The sequence below is a fragment of the Numenius arquata genome, chromosome 13, assembly GCF_964106895.1.
Source record: "Numenius arquata chromosome 13, bNumArq3.hap1.1, whole genome shotgun sequence".
In the NCBI taxonomy this organism is placed as follows: Eukaryota; Metazoa; Chordata; class Aves; order Charadriiformes; family Scolopacidae; genus Numenius; species Numenius arquata.
Window position 1 is genome coordinate 20821819 of NC_133588.1, and position 16269 is coordinate 20838087.

The 16269-nt window shown below is 43.2% G+C and overlaps 2 protein-coding genes across 2 annotated transcripts in view; both read right to left on the bottom strand.

Annotated features, from left to right (window-relative positions):
- TDRD12 (tudor domain containing 12) overlaps positions 1 to 927 on the bottom strand; it is a 35328-nt gene extending 34401 nt beyond the window's left edge. Inside the window, exon 1 of the mRNA XM_074158008.1 lies at positions 907 to 927. Within this exon, the coding sequence (XP_074014109.1) occupies positions 907 to 927 (21 nt within the window). The remainder of the gene's footprint in view (positions 1 to 906) is intronic.
- Positions 928 to 6390: 5463 nt separating this feature from the next.
- Positions 6391 to 11048, bottom strand: NUDT19 (nudix hydrolase 19). Its single transcript, XM_074158042.1, has 3 exons — positions 10351 to 11048; positions 8788 to 8995; positions 6391 to 8005 (listed from the first exon to the last, which is right to left on the bottom strand). Exons 1-3 carry the CDS (start codon positions 11044 to 11046, stop codon positions 7779 to 7781), a joined length of 1131 nt encoding a protein of 376 aa, XP_074014143.1. The 5' UTR covers positions 11047 to 11048; the 3' UTR covers positions 6391 to 7778.
- Positions 11049 to 16269: the final 5221 nt, after the last annotated feature.

Here is a 16269-nt window from a genome sequence, read left to right on the forward strand (position 1 = left end):
ATAGTCGAAAAGGTAGTAGCACTATCTAACAAGTTGGTTAAACCAAACAGTGGGCAAAGTGCAATGACAGATTTTTACTTCCATACTCAAGATGTATAAAAAACCCAAAACACAACAAATGCCAACAATGGGCCTTTCTTCATGCTCAGAGAGTCTACAAAACAGTTTCTTTAGAACGGGGTCACAGCTTTCTTCTCAGCCTTTGTAACCCTTTATATGCCAGTCTTTTGGCTGATCTGGGTCCCCAGTTGCTGTGGGTTAATCCCAGTAAGTAGCTAAACACCACGCAGCTGCTCCCTTGCAGTGGGATGATTGAAAGATGTAGAAGGGTAAAAGTGAGAAAGAAAACTCACAATTTGATATAAAAACATCTGAAGGGGTAAAGCAAAAGCTGTGCATGCAAACAAAGCAAAATAAGGAATGCATTCACTGTTTCCCATTGGCAGGCAGATGTTTAGCCGCTTCTATGAAAACAGGGCTTCATCACACATAATGCTCACTCAGAAAGACAAATTCAATAACCTCAAGCGTTCCCCTTCCCTGTAGCTTTTATTGCCAAGCATAACATAATTTGGTATGGAATATCCTTTTGGTCAGTTGGGGTCAGTGGCCCTGCCAGTATTCTGCAAAAGCAATTCTTCCATGATCTCTCGTGGAATTCAGTAGAATCTAGTGTTATATCACACTATTAAAAGACTATACTGTGCATCTTCCATTTTAGATTTTAACTGCATCCCTACTGACCTCTTTTGAGATTAAACCAATATAATCCATATATGACCCCACACATGTAAGAAATGACTGCTGAATGGAAATAGAGGCATCATTTGTAAATCTGACTTCCATAGATTTGGACTGAAGTACACAAACACCAATACTTTAGATTTTAAAAAAATGCCAGCATACCTCTAATACCAAGACTTCCATGTTTCTCAGCTAGAGTCTTCCTCAACACTAATGTAAAAGAAAAACAAACATTTGATTAACCATTTTTAAAGCCATGACTTATTCTGAAGCATATCTAGAGAACGTACACCTAAAGCAAGCCTACAGATTTTTGCTGGTTGTCTCAGGAGTATTAGTCTAGGCAACTGATTTACACTTATCAAACAGCTCAAACCAGCCTTCTTAATGATGCACTACCTTAAAGCCTAATTAAGTTTTGTCATCCATACTTATTTACATACAACCACACCAATTTTTAGTACACCAAGACATACCTGTTACCCTCGATCCACTTTCAGTATATAGCTGATTATCTTACATTCAAAGGTCAACAGAAATAGGCTGATTGAAGACAAGGGCTACTACAAGTTATCTACATGACCAAAGGGACAGAAACACCAGAGGAAAATGCTTACATCATTTAAAAAAAAAAAAAAACCACAAAAAAACCCACCCCAAAAAACCCAAACCATACACAAAAAAACCTAACACAAAAGAAGAATCCTAATATTAGCAAACAATTTTAAGATAACAGAAATTTTTACCAGTACCTGCAACAGTACATATCCTACCTAAGGATTACAATGGATAATAAGCTACCTACAGACTGAAGTAATTTGCATTTCATTTTGGCACAAACCAGCACACCACAATATCATCACTACTGTGTCTAGTTCACCACTTAAAAGAATCCACACTGGAAGTAGGTGCCTACTAAAACGCTTCAGGAGACGAAAGTCAAGACATTGGCCTTCCACTTCCAAAGCTAGTGTTAAACAAGTCAGTGCTAAGTAAGAAGGAATACAGCTACTCTGTGGTCATAACTAGCAACATGCTTTGCTAAGAGATGGTACCAATTACTCCCAGTTTCACACTACAATGAAACAGCCAAAACTGGTTTAGAAGTTTACTGACTGTCATATGATAGAAGCACACCATTCAAGTTACATGTAAGTCTCTAACAGTACACTATACCGTAGCATGAGATACATAGTCCTGCCTCAGAAACAGAGAAAAACATACACTTCTATTTCAGTAATAACGAGAGACATAAATAGCCTCTCCTAATCTCTCAGTTTGAGAAGTGCAAAACCAGTAAGTGACCTATCAAAGTATCAATGATAAAGCAAACCCATGTGAAAGGCTAGCTCTCCTAATATATTCCTAATAAGAACTCACCCACTTTGTGATTAAGAACTAAACAAGAACACAAATGTTTGCTCAAAACCAACAGCCAACACTAAGAATATTTACCTTGTAAAGATTCAAGAGGTCACTAAAGCCCTCACCCAAAACTGCTACCTTGAGGAAAACCTAAGAGAATGTAAAAGGATGCCTCTCCAGCAACACAAGTCATAGAATCATTTATGTTGGACGGGACCTTTAGGATCAAGTCCAACCATCAACCTAACACCACCCAAACCACCACTACACCATGTCCCTCAGCACCACGTCCGCCCAGCTTTTAAATATCTCCGGGGATGGGAATGCCACCACTGCCCTGGGCAGCCCGTTCCAATGTTTGGTAACCTTTTCCGTGAAGGAATTTTTCCTAATATCCATCCTAAACCTGCCCTAGTGCAACATGAGGCCATTTCCTCTTGTCCCATCAGCTGATCCTTGGGCAAAGAGACCGACCCCCCCCAACTACACCCTCCTTTCAGAGGGTTTTAGAAAGCAAGAATGTCTCCCCTCAGCCTCCTTTTCTCCAGGCTGAACACCCCCAGCTCCCTCAGCCGCTCCTCACAAGACTTGTGCTCCAGACCCCTCACCAGCTCCGCTGCCCTTCTCTGGGCACGCTCCAGCACCTCAACGTCCCTCCTCTCGTGAGGGGCCCAAAACCGGACGCAGTATTCTGGTACAAATGCTCCTAAAAAAACAACCAACTCACTGTCCTAGCTTCCCTCCCTCTACTCACTCTTACTCCATCTAAAATCCCCACATTTAACAGATACAACACAAGGAAAGAGCATAGTAAAAGCTGAAAGACTGTTAAGAAGTTATGGATTTTTGCTTCATTCCCCCATCCCACGTCACCTCACACGCACCCCCACCCACCATCTTCCTTCACATTCTGCCTCAGTTTAAGGCTCCTCCTGGTAGAAACAGCCCCTCTAACCTCAGTCACCAGCACCACCACGGACATAAGCGCCCAAACACAAACCTACGTCAGCTCCCTGCCGCTCTCCTCAGAAGCTTCCAGAAGCAGCCGGCTCTCCCGCCCCCAGCGGCGGCGGCCACCCTGTGCTCAGGCGGGTGGCGCGTGCGGTGTCCCGCTGAGGAGAAGCGAGGTCGGAGTGCGGTGATAGCGCGATCTCGGCTCTTCACGCGTATCGTCCTAGCAAATGAGCCTTAAGTGCGAGTCTTGTAGTACCGCCTGCCTCCGGCAAGAGAGGGAAGGGGCGGGGACCGCTCGGTGGTGGCGCCTTCCCGAAGCCCAGCCGCATCCCGCCCCGTGAGGTGGGGGCCGCCGGCTGTTCTGCCGCAGGTGTTTTCCGCCGAGGCCGCAAAGTCTGGAGCAGAGCTGTGCTTGAAAGGTGTGTAGAATTATGTAGACGTGGGGAGAAAAAGCGCCTGGGGCTGCTGGAGTGCGGCTGTGCTACTGAAAGAGATACCTGTCTGCGACAAAAAATGGCTGCTGTAAATGTCCCGTAGCATTTAGGCCTTAAAGTTTTACTTCGCTCTTGCATCTCGAGCTCTGTGATAAAGCAGCTACTTTTTTTTTTCTTCTTTTAGTTCACCTTGTTGTATACTACCCTTTCCATTCAAGCTTTAAAAAAAATAAAGTGCTTCAGGCCCGATGTGGTTTTGTGCAAGGCTGCACAGACCGCGGCTGGGAAATGAACCTTGCAGAAGCCCATACTCAGTATTTTGAAACTACAGCTTTAATCATAAATATTTTTGACTTAAAAGGTATTTACTGCATGGATATTCTAAGCCATTTATGCTTACATTTACCGATTGTCATCACTTTCTATATAAAATAGTATACTTTTGCTACTTTTTTTGTTACTTCTTTGGCCTTCAAGCTCCCCCTACTGGGCCATCTTGCTTTTGTGGGTGGGAAAAAAAGTTATAAAGACAATCAAAGACGGAGAGGCAGACTTTACTTAAGACGTGGGTTTGGTATTGAATTAACTGGTTTTGACACACAGCAAAACTTACATTAGAATTAAAGGCATAATGTACAGCAACATAGAGATATGTAAAAACTTCTGTAAGAATCTAACCTGTATCTTTGTTGCCGAATCATTTCTTTCCTAAAAATGTTTTCTCCTAATACCCGCTTTCTACAATAAAAGTAAACTGGTAGAACAACCATAAGGTACAGAACAACAACAAAAATATCATCAAGGAAGCTCTCCAGCAACTACGAAAGACTATTGTAAAATCAAAGCAGTTGTAGATTTCATATTTTCTTTATTTTTGGGGTTTTTTTATATATTGTTTTGTATACTTGGATCCATGAGGGATATGGACCAGATGAAGAGTAAAGTGAAGGTCCTGATTTTTAGGAGTGTGAACTTTCAGTTGTTTAAGGAACTAGTGGATAGGAGTCCCTGGGAAACTGCCCTTGGTGATAAAGGAGCAGAAGAAAGGTGGCAGCTCTTCAAGGAGCTATGGACTTACCTCTGCGCCTGGTAAGGTCATGGAACAGATCCTCCTGGAGGCTATGTTGAGGTGTATGGAAGACAGGGAGGTGACCTGAGGCAGCCCATATGGTTTCAGCAAGGGCGAATAATGCCTGACTACTCTAGTGGCCTTCTGTAATGGAGTGACTACATCAGTGGATAAGGGGAGAGCAACATGGACTTCTCTAAGGCCTTTGACACAATCTGCCACAACATTCTTGCTTCTAAAGTGGAGAGAGGTGGATTTGATGGATGGGCTATTAGATGGATAAGGAATTGGCTGGATGGCCACATCCAGAGAGTTACAGTCAATGGCTCAATGTCCAAACTGAAACCAATAATGAGTGGTGTCCTTCAAGGGTCCATACTGGGACCAGTACTGTTTAATATCTTCATTAATGACATAGATGGTAGTATTGAGTGTACCCTCAGCAAGTTTGCTGATGACACCAAGCTGAGTTGGTACACTAGAAGGAAGGGTTGCCATCTGGAGGGACTGCACAGGTGTGAGAAGTGGGCCCATGTGAAACTTGTGAAGTTAAGCAAGGCCAAATGCAAGATCCTGTACCTGGGTTAGTGTAGTCACCAGTATGAGTACAGACTGTGTGATGAATGGGTTGAGAGCAGCCCTGAGGAGGACTTAGGGGTACTGGTGGATGAAAAACTGGATGTGAGCTGGCAATCTGCACTTGCAGCTCAGAAAGCCACCTGCATCTTGGGCGGCATCCCCAGCATCATGGCTAGCAGGGCTAGGAGGGGGGAATCTTCCCCTCTGCTCTGCTCTGGGGAGACACCCCCTTCCCCCCCAGTGCTGCCTCCAGCTCTGGGGCCACCAACATCAGAAGGACATGGACCTGTTGGAGCGGGGCCAGAGGAGGCCATGGAGATGCTGGGAGGGCTGGAGCCCCTCTGCTGTGAGGACAGGCTGAGAGAGTTGGGGGGGCTTCAGCCAGGAGAAGAGAAGGCTCTGGGGAGACCTTAGAGCCCCTTCCAGTCCCTAAAGCGGGTTATAAGAAAGATAGACTTTTTACCAGGGCCTGTAGTGACTGCACAGGGAGTAACGGTTTTAAACTGGAAGTGAGTACATTTAGATTGGATATATGGAAGAAAATTTTTACAGTGAGGATGGTGAGACATTGGAACAGGTTGCCCAGAGAAGTTGTGAATATCCCATCATTGGAAGTGTTTAAAGACAGGTGGGATGGGGCTTTCAGTAACCTGGTCTAGTGAAAGATGTCCCTGCCATGTCAGGGGTGATGGGTTAAATGGTCTTTAAAAGGTGTCTTCCTACCCAAACCATTCGATAATTCTATTACCAATTATCACAGATAGGGTATTATATTAAGTTTCTGCAGGAACAGAATAGAGTGGTTTACCATTGTTACTACACAACAACAATCAAATAGAAATAGTTTTGCAAGTGTTTCTCTGTCCCCCTTTCCTGGGCTGACGGAAGAACCTTAATTTGCTGCATCACTGTCTACCAGATCAAAATAAGGAATCTGGGTTCTAGACAGAAGGTGAAAAAGAGAGCCAAACCAATGCCACATCTTTTATCAGTACTGTATCTTGTTAGATTTGTGTATCTTCCTGTTGTAACTTGCAAAACAGCCTAGCAATCGCTCAGAGGACTAACGTTGCCCATTATGAACAAATAACTGAATCATTTTGAAGCCAAGGTATTTGTTTCTATAGACACCACAAAATGATCATAAGCATGCCTTTACCTCTTGTCTTCCTAGTACTATAGTGGCCAGTGTTAATCTCAAAAAACTAAAAATCATGCAAGACAGCAATACACGGTACTTTCTTTGCTTCCTTTACTTTACATTTTCTTAATTTTCCTGTTGTCTTCATCTTCAGCAGAGTTAGCTGGAATATTCTGAAGGAGATACTACACTGCATAATATACAGTATATAGTACATATACTACTTCACATGATCCATGTTTAGCAGAGGAATACAAATTTCAGCAAGCTCTGTGCAGTCTGAGCATGTTCAGAGAGAAGACAAAGACACACTTATTTTTTTCCAATCCAAATGAATAATATAAACCAATTCAATTTAATGAAAATAATTCAGAAGATTTTAATTGAAATACAGAACAAAAGCTGAAACAAAGCTTTCTGAACAACTTTACTGGCTAATCTCATCGTTCATTCTTCCAGATAAAGAACTTACATCACCGCTCCGTTTACTCCACTTATTGCACAAAAAAGACAAAACCAACCAACCAAAAATCCAAAACCAAAAAGCGAGCAGCAATCCTTCCTCTGAAGTTCTTAAATCTCAGATACATTTAGTAAAGTAGTTTAGAAGCAAAATATGGGATGTTGAAATATGGAAGTGGGTGTTTCCAAGGTAGTGCCTAATTCCCTGAAGTTGTTGGTATCTTTTTGGAACTAAACAATTTGGGTTTGTATTTTTTTTTGAAGTGCTAACAACTTGAAGATTAAAAATTATCATGAATAAAAAGAATGTTGAGAATGCACTCAATCTGATAGATGACTTAGTTTCTCTAAATTATCTTTACCTTTGAAGATTGTAAAGTTTTGAGTACATTACCATGAGTAGGAATAATTTAGGTATATTGAATATAAACATTAATTTTATAATGATTTTTTTAAAGGTGAGCTTCAGCTAATAAATCTCTATATACACATATACACTGGTTTTCCCAAAAATGAAAGAATAGACTGGGAGATGTCGGCAGATACGGAATGGGAGACTTCATTCATTCCTAAACATACATTACAGTAGTCTAATGGATAACTTTGGGAAGCATAGTAAAAGAATTCTTCAACTCAAAACATACTTGTCCTGAACATAATATATACTTAAATTTTCAGTGAGAAAAGGACCTGCGTGTTTCAACGTATCAGTGTTGCTGCATATTCTGCAATTACTAAGTAAGTAGAATAAGGTGGTAATGCCTCAGTATAATTACCATCAAATCACACTGAATTTAATAATCAGGTTGACGGTTATGTTAAATTTTCAGTAGTCTCTAAAGACGGTGATTGGCACAACTGTGCTGTTTCAAAGACTCAATGAGTCAACACAAATCTCAAACCCCATACACAAAACGCTTTGGCAGGACAAAGGAATATTTTCCCGACAATTTGGCAATGGTTAAAGAAGACAAAACCACAGCGAATATGTATGTAATTAAAAATACTCTCTCTTTAAACCAAGCAGGTATTACAGTCTGCTATTGTAATCTGAACAATGAGAATCTATCATCACTGGATTCTTATGTTTATATTTTGCTTGAATATTAACATAGACAGCAAGATTGTTGATGTTTTTTATTACTATCCTGTGAAATACACTACCCTCTTTCATGAGATCTTCAACTTTCTTATCTGTTGACATGATTACTTTTTTTTCTCCTGTATAATCTGGATCTTCTGGATATAACTCATCTCCTGCGGGCAGAAAAAAAGTTTTAGTTATACAGTTCCTACCTTATTTTTCAGCCTTTTGATTGAGTGAAACTAGCAAACTTTTTAATATTTATCAGGATGTGAAACTCACTGGGAATGTATTTCAGAATACAAAAGTAAATTGCCTCTAGACATCTTCAGCTTTAAAGATGGAGCCATAAATATCTGAAGTATCTGTCAGTGACGCTGCAGTGCACATTCAAGGCGCTGATTCTAATATTCCAGTGTTCTTGATAATACTAATATGGAATAATCACAGCCTTCTCAAATATGAGTTTATATAATAGGCAGAGAAGACAACAAATACTTTTCCAAGTGTATAAAGATACTACAAGAGAACTAAGAATAGAAACTGTTATTTTGTTCTGTTTTATTGAAGAAAACAGTGTTTTGACATATAAATCCATGTTGCTCTTGGGCAAGAATGCTAACATGCCAGAAATACAGCAACTTAAAAAAAAAAAAAAAAGTTTAAATACTAGGATTTCTTCATAAATAAACATATTAACGGCAACCATATGAGACAATGAGATTATAAGCGAGTACAGAAATAACTGTCCTGCCTGTCTGATTCAGTAGCTGGTCTCCAACAGTAGCCATTATGAATTGCATCAAAGGAGGAGGCCAAACAGTAGAAAAAGCATGCAGTAACTTGCCTTTAAAGAGTATTTTTCTTTCAGTTATAGGCTGGTTTATGTCACATTGAGTAGGTATCAGTTCCCAAGCTTTGATGGATTTAAAAGAACCTTCAACTGTTCTATTACCTGGCAGTAGCTGAATGTAGCCATCGGAAGCAGTTAACATCACGGGCATCCAACGTTCACATCCCTCTAGAGCCCGGTCAGAGCTGAACTGGTGTAACTCACGGAGCGAAGAGAAGTTGCACAGCCGACACAGCTCATAGAACTGAGGTGGAGCAAACCATATTTCTTGAGATTTAAAGCGTTCAATGGCTTCTGGAGGTGATGACCACTGTAAGATGAAAACAAGCCTTGAAATAATGGTTTCATCAGCAGGTAGAAAGTAACCTTAAAAGCTGTTAGCAAGGAATTCTTTACAGAAAAAAGAGCTTGAAACAGGTCACGGTGTCTGAAAACAGTAAAACCCATCTATAAACTATACCAAAATAGCAACAAAAAGAAATTTTAAAAAATTGAAAAAACATAATAAAAGCAATCTATAAAAATTCCTCTTTGTCCTATAAAAATAAGTAGGTGCTTATTTTACATGTAGGCATGCCAAGTTTATAAACTAAAATTGAGACTTGCTTCAGGGGCCTGACAAAGTCTACCGAAACATAAAACCTTAAACGCAGTGTGGACTTGGTTAACAGAGGTTGCTACTGATGCTTCAGGAATTAAAAGTACCTCTAAACATCTGATTCCTGTAAACATTGTTTTCAGAGCACGACCAGCAGCTGTTCATGCTTAAATGTTATGTTGTTTGGCATGTTTAAACTATTAGTAATCTTCATCTCACATGGTGAATTTGATAACATAAATGTGTGCATAAGCATTTGCAGAAGATTTATAACAAAATTATAGCAGGCATCAACTCTTTTGAAGGTAAGATCTCGGGTACTTTTAAATTTCTGTAGTAAAATCTGTTAAAAAAATAAATATAGAAACATCAGTAATAGCAAAATCATTAGATAAACTTTTACAGAGCTGTCTGGTTTCTCATCTACTTCTAACTTATTTTCAAACTTTTCAGAATTCTAGAAAAACTTAAAGACCCTAATGCCTGACCCTGAGCTGTCTTTAAGAAGTTCCTTCATGTTTTTTATTCTTTTACACCCTCCAATTAAAAAAAAAAAAGCAATGTAGCTCCCCGAATGGTTTCAATAGTACACTGTTTCAAGAAGTTTGTATGTTACTTGGGACGTCCAACGTAACCAGAGAAGAGGGACACCCCCGCAGCTGGAACACCCCGCAGGTACCCCCGCATGTCCCCTGCCCGTAACGGCAAGGAATGGACGCGTGAGAAGTGGCTGTTTGTCATCCACCTTTGAAAGATACGACAATTCAAAGGCAAAAAGATCCGACGTGACACACATCGGAAGCCATAAAACTCACGTACAACCCTTCGAGACGTCCAGCGGTGGGAGCCGCGGGGCAGCGGGGGCTGCCGGCTGGCAGGAGAGTACCGAGGCGAGGGTGGCCGCCAAAGGGCCAACTCCCTTCCCCTTGGCTAGCAGCCCGGCGGGGCGCTGGCCCTTTGCTCGGCCGTTCCTCCGCGCTGGAGGCGGCCCCGGCAGCGCTCGCCGCGCCGCGCCGGGCCGGGCCGTACCGGGAGCCCCGGGACGGCCCGCGCCGCGCCGCCCTTACCAGGAGAGCTGTCACCTCCTGGTCGTCCTGCGAGGCGTGGGGCGGCCGCCGCTGCAGGCAGCACAGGTAGAAGGCGGTGTCGTAGCGCCGGCCGCCGGCCCTGCCGACGGGGGTCAGCCAGTTGCTCCACTCCTGCAGCGCCCAGATGTCGGGGGCGCAGCCGAGGCGCCGGCACAGCTCCAGGAAGCAGCGCGGGTCCCGCCGCACCCGCCGCCGCCACTCGCTCAGCTCGGCGGCGGGGGGCCAGCGCTCCGCGGGCAGCGGCGGGGCCGGGCCGCCGCCCGCCGCCGGGCCGCTCCCCGGCACCAGCAGCAGGATTCCCGCCTCCTCGAAGGTCTCCCTGATGGCGCAGATGCGGAAGGCGACTTCCCCCGGCAGAGGCGAGCCCAGCCGCGCCCGGTCGGTGGTGAAGAGCGGGGCTCGGCTGCTGCCCGGAGGCGGCGGCCTGACGGGGCCCAGCCCGCAGAGCGGCGGGGCGGGCAGCAGCCCCAGCCACTCGGCCGAGAAGTCCGCCGCCTCCACCAGCCCGCCCGGGAAGACGTGGGCGCCGGGCATGAAGCCGCTGCGGGGGCTGCGCCGCAGCAGCAGCAGCTCATAGTCCGAGGGGCCGGACGGGGAGCGCGGCGGCCGCCCCGGCCTCCCCGCCGCCAGCAGCAGCGTCGCCGCCTCCCGCCAGTGCCGCAGCCGCGAGTTCATCTCGAGGGACGGGGGCGGCGACGGACGGGGACGGGCCGCGCCGCGGGGGCCTCCCGGGCGCCACCGCCGCCTGGGCCCCCGGAGGAGCCACTGCACCGGCGGGCGGGTCGGGAGCAGCGCTGCCTCGGCCCCGAGCCGGTAATAGCGTCCTCAGCGGGCGAGAGCTTAAGGGAATGCAGAGGGCTTACAGGCGCGGGGCGGACGGCGGAGAGGAACCGGGCGATGGCTCTCAATTTACTTGAACAGCCCTGGGGTGGCCTGCCCTTCCCCGGGCTGCATAGCAGCGCGCGCTTGCACGCGGCGAGGTGCACGCGCTGAATAAAGCCCGGAGCCTGCCCGAGCGCCGCGGCGGGCACCGGTGACAGCCCGGGCACCGGCGCGGGGTCGGGAACCGGGGACTCCGCTTCGTACCCGCGGTACCGCTGCCGGCCCGCCGGCGATCCCACACCAAGGCGTGTTGGTAACAAAAATCATTTGAGGTCTTTAATTAATCGTGTCATGCTCCGAGATGTTTGGATTTCTTCTAGTAGACTTCAAAGGGGAGGGGTATGTAGAATTTTAGCTAATTGTTATTACAGAGCTCTTCTGTTTTAAAGCTTTTAAGTACCTTGTTACCTGGAAAAAAAACAGCACAAAACAGTCAAAACAGATAGCAAAACCTTGAAAAAGTCCCTTAACAGACATTTCACTTTAGAAAACACTTTATTTTGTTAATTTAACATTTGGGTTTGATTCCTCAATTTAATCATAGATTGTTTTCGTTTGATTTTTTTTTGTTTTTAAACTTGTAAAGAGATTAAGCAGAAGAAAGCTGATGGCAGGTTGAGAAGTTTTGTAAGAATGTTATTTGTGTGTAACAGAGAATCCTGCTCCTGTTCATAATCCTTCTCTTGCTAGGTTCCATTTGGCAAATACCCACACACCTGCACATGCCTCTGACAACTTCTCCATCTTATTTTTTATTTGAGCGTGTACTTCATGCCTGTGAGATGTGGCTCACTGTAACTGAAATGATGTTTAGAGGCTATTGAAGCAGTGAGATGCCAGAATATGTCAACTGACAAAACCAAAAATTCAGTCAAGGTGCGCACAGACAAAGCCGGGCCGTTAAATCCATCCTGGCTCTGGGTTGCAGCTGGCAGCCAGTCGATGGCACTGAAACCAGGGCACAACACCAGCTGCGGTACAGCCAGACAATATACAAGTCTGCCCTCCCTCTCCTTTTCTGTCTTATGACCAAATAGACAAGCAAATCGGGACATACTGTAACTCCAGTCTCCTTTCTCATTTAATCATTATTGCTCATCGGTGGTTGCCATCTTAGGCAATGGAAGCATAAGGTTCACTAATGTGCCTGTTTCCTAGTAGAAGGCATTTTGAACCGAAAATCATGATGTTCACTATGTACTTGTTTGCCTTTTGCACTCAGTGTAGTTACCTCTTTTACTGTGTTAAGTATATATCTTGTTAGGAATGTGCTTTGCCTAAAAGCTGCTTTACTTTTGAAATATTAATAAACTACTGAGGTTTTTTTCAAGATTTAACGTCCAGTGAGCTTGATAGCTGATTAGAAAGATTTCAGGTCCATTATGTCAGATCCTTCCAGCATGAAGGCGTTTTAAGTAAAAAATACTTGTGTAGCAATAATGAACAGCATCATTCTCAAATCAGTTGTCATACCACACATACACAAAACTGTCTTACTATGTCAAAAATGCAATGTCTGATACCCCTGGAACATTATTTCAAAACATCTTGAGGAAAATCTGGTAATAGAGAATAGTGCAGATGATATTGTTATCTTAAGTTTCTAGGAGGAATGTCTTTATATATTTTTACGTAGTGCAGCCTAAAGCCTCACAAGTGCTAGTACGTAAAGCAGGAATACCCTGGACACAGTACTCCAGGTGGAGTCTCCCCAGAGCAGAGCAGAGGGGCAGAATCCCCTCCCTCCCCCTGCTGGCCACGCTTCATTTGATGCATACCAGGATGCAGGTGGCTTTCTGGGCTGCCAGCACGCATTGCTGACTAATGTCGAGCTTCTCATCCATGCGCACTCCCAAGTCCTTCTCCTCAGGGCCGCTCTCCAGCCATTCTCCGCCCGACCTGTATTTGTGTCTGGGATTGCCATGTCCCAGGTGCAGGACCCTGCACTTGGCTTGGTTGAACTTCATGAGGGTGGCATGGTCCCACCTCTCCAGCCTGTCCAGGTCCCTCTGGATGGTATCCCTTCCCCCCAGCGTGTCGACCATGCCACACAGCTTGGTGTCATTGGCAAACTTGCTGAGGGTGCACTCTATCCCACTGTCCATGTCTCCAACAAAGATGTTAAACAGCACTGGTCCCAGTACCGACCCCAGAGGAACACCACTCCTCGCTGGCCGCCACTTGGACATTGAGCCCTTGACTGCAACCCTTTGAGTGTGGCCCTCCAGCCAGTTCCTGATCCACTGAGTGCTCCATCCATCAAATCCATGACTTTCCAATTTTGAGACCAGGATGTCATGTGGGACAGTGTCAAATGCTTTGCATAATTCCAGGTAGATTTGACTGCCTTTCATACTTCCCGTATGCCAGAAGATACTGTTAACCTAATGGAGTCCAAATACTCTTCTATTTCAGGTTGTTTGCAAAAACAGATTCTGCTGTATTGAAAAATAAACCCTTCTGAAGTGACGCAAAAGTTACCTCAAATGAAATGCCATAAGATTATTGTACTGATAATAATTCTTTGTGGAATCATATTTCAGCAATATAAAGGTTACTGCAACATTTTTCTCTCCAGTTACTGCTTATGAGAAAAAGAAAATACTGCTTTGTTTAAAGGAGAAAGATTCTGGTTACTAGATATATAGAAATGATTGTAAAATTAGCTTCCTGGGGTTTTTTTGTATGTGTGATTAGAATACTTACCAATAGAATGACTTCATTCCTTTTTGTTGCCTTGTTGCATAAATTATTCATTATTATATGTTCAGATCAGTGCAGACCAAATCAGTGTAATAAATAAGATGAGAAACAAAGTCCACCATTATTTCACAATTGCATTTGGCTTACACGCTATCCTCTGAGTTTGAGATGAATATACTAAGTCAGTTCTTAGTTTAATTTATATGCGTCTGGTAAAAGCTTTGTCCCCATGCAGATGTAGTGTCTACTACATCGAACAAATTTCTACATCCTCAAGTATCAAAAAATTAAGAGTTTTCACTGAGCATGTCTACCTCTTAAACTGGCTTATTTCAAAATGACATTATAAAGCTTTTAGATTGTTTAGCTCATATAATATCAACGAATAGGCAGACTGAACAAATAATATAAAAAGTAAATAGATTATTCATTGTATAGTTTTCTAAGTATTGTGTCTAAAATGTGAATAAATGTCGAATCTAGGAAATACAGGTTTATGATTATAGCACCATTATATAGATTGACTAAAAAGAATAAAAAATACAGCCACCTTCATGCAAAACAATATTCCAACAAATCAAAGCACATCAGAAAACTAGGTTACAGCTCATATTAGCAACTGGAAATGTTCTACTTCCAACAGACGCATAATGGATTACATGTCTTACGCAAACTGAAATTACAGTTCTAATTCTGCAGCTTTTAATTACATGAATAGTCTTCACACGTGTAATTTCTCACTAAACTGCGTAGTGATGGCAGTAATGAGTAATGATTCAGACCACTCCCTCTAGGACCCAGAAGTCAAATGTGTATTTATATATAAAGTTACACATGCAATTAGCATATTCAATTAAGTTGCTAAGTGAGTATCATGTTTGATGTGTCTGGTACTCCACAGTCATTTTATATGGTATAAATAGTTAAATATTTTCCTTTGTCTCCTCCTCTCATGTCTGCCTCTCTTACTTGTTTTTTCCCCAAGTTTTATGCTATTTATATATAGATTCTTCCAGATCATGCAAAGGAATTGCATTTGAATTTTTTTTTTCTCAAGACAATTGCACATGGCTGTATGACCTGACGTTTACTATTCTTACAAAAACCCCACGAATTTTTAAGTCATGTTTTAGGCTGTGTAATTCCTTAACGCTGTGACACATCAATGAGTTCGACTGATTATCTTTTTTGAACATCTGTGTGCGAGAGACAGACTTGACTGATCATAGACTTTAGTGGTTATTTTAATGCATAATGGAAAACTGATCAAAATAACAGACCACATATTTGTACTATGATTGTGACTTCCATTTCTGTGCACTTGAATTAGAACTAGCTTTTCAAGGATTTCTTAGTTTGTTCACTTTGGCGGAGATGTTATTAATAAGTATGTGATAGATAATGTTATGCGATACAGTGTAAATAAAAGAAAATATACAGTTCAATCCAAACAAAACAAACCAACAGAGACCACCTGACCCTGTGGAGGCTCAAGAGGTCGATTTCTAACACTTAGGAAAACCACAGTAAATATTCTGACAAAATTACTGGAACCGAGCAATAAACATAATTGTTTTTGCTGACTAGCCTCTGTGGGCGACAGATTTTCAGAGGTGTAATTTTCTTTGTATTTGCCTACATGGTCACACTGCCTCCCGCGTGAAATGCCTGTGCTTTGCTGGATGAGAAGATGCAGACGAGCCTTCGTGCTGGTTTAATGCCACGTGACGTTTCTCCTTTCCACAGGTTTAATCAGTGGTAGCCGATTAAGCCATGTTTCCAGCTGCATCACAGTACTGCAGCAGCAAGCTGTCAGGATGGATGGCGGGATCCAGCCTTCTGGGACCACCTTCTGCCAACGGCAAGTCCCTGGCAGCGTGAAACAGAGAGAGAAAAGGGTTGTCTGTTGTAAAATTGCTGCCAATGAGTAGCAAATAACAATATTTTTACTCTTACTCTGTATTGAGTTAATCAGAGAAGGGATGGGCAGTTCCGCTCAGGGATATTTTATATTCTTTTTCCCACTGGATATAGGATCCTACCTTCTTATAGAGAATGCTACTTTCTTATAGAGAAGCTACAGTTTAAAGTTGCAATGTTGTTATATTTAACAAAAAGCATAGTTTGCTAACATAAGATGAAGACGTATTTACTACATACATCCATCTCTGCTTTTCTCGTCTTTCCCTCAACACATGCAGATAATTTTATATGAAAAACATTCTTTTCTAATCCCACTTTTATTGTATGCTTAGTGTAGCAGACGCTGCTCACGTGTAGACTACTATTTTGTCCAGATCTCTTCCTGCATTA

What these genes read in the sequence shown, in the direction of transcription:
- NUDT19 (XM_074158042.1), bottom strand. Translation starts at nt 11,046, where the DNA reads ATGAACTCGCGGCTGCGGCACTGGCGGGAGGCGGCGACGCTGCTGCTG. An exon ending in AGGAGGTGACAGCTCTCCTG is followed by an intron (nt 8,996 to 10,350) that starts GTAAGGGCGGCG and finishes TTCATCTTACAG; the next exon opens with TGGTCATCACCTCCAGAAGC. An exon ending in CTACATTCAGCTACTGCCAG is followed by an intron (nt 8,006 to 8,787) that starts GTAATAGAACAG and finishes TTCTGCCCGCAG; the next exon opens with GAGATGAGTTATATCCAGAA.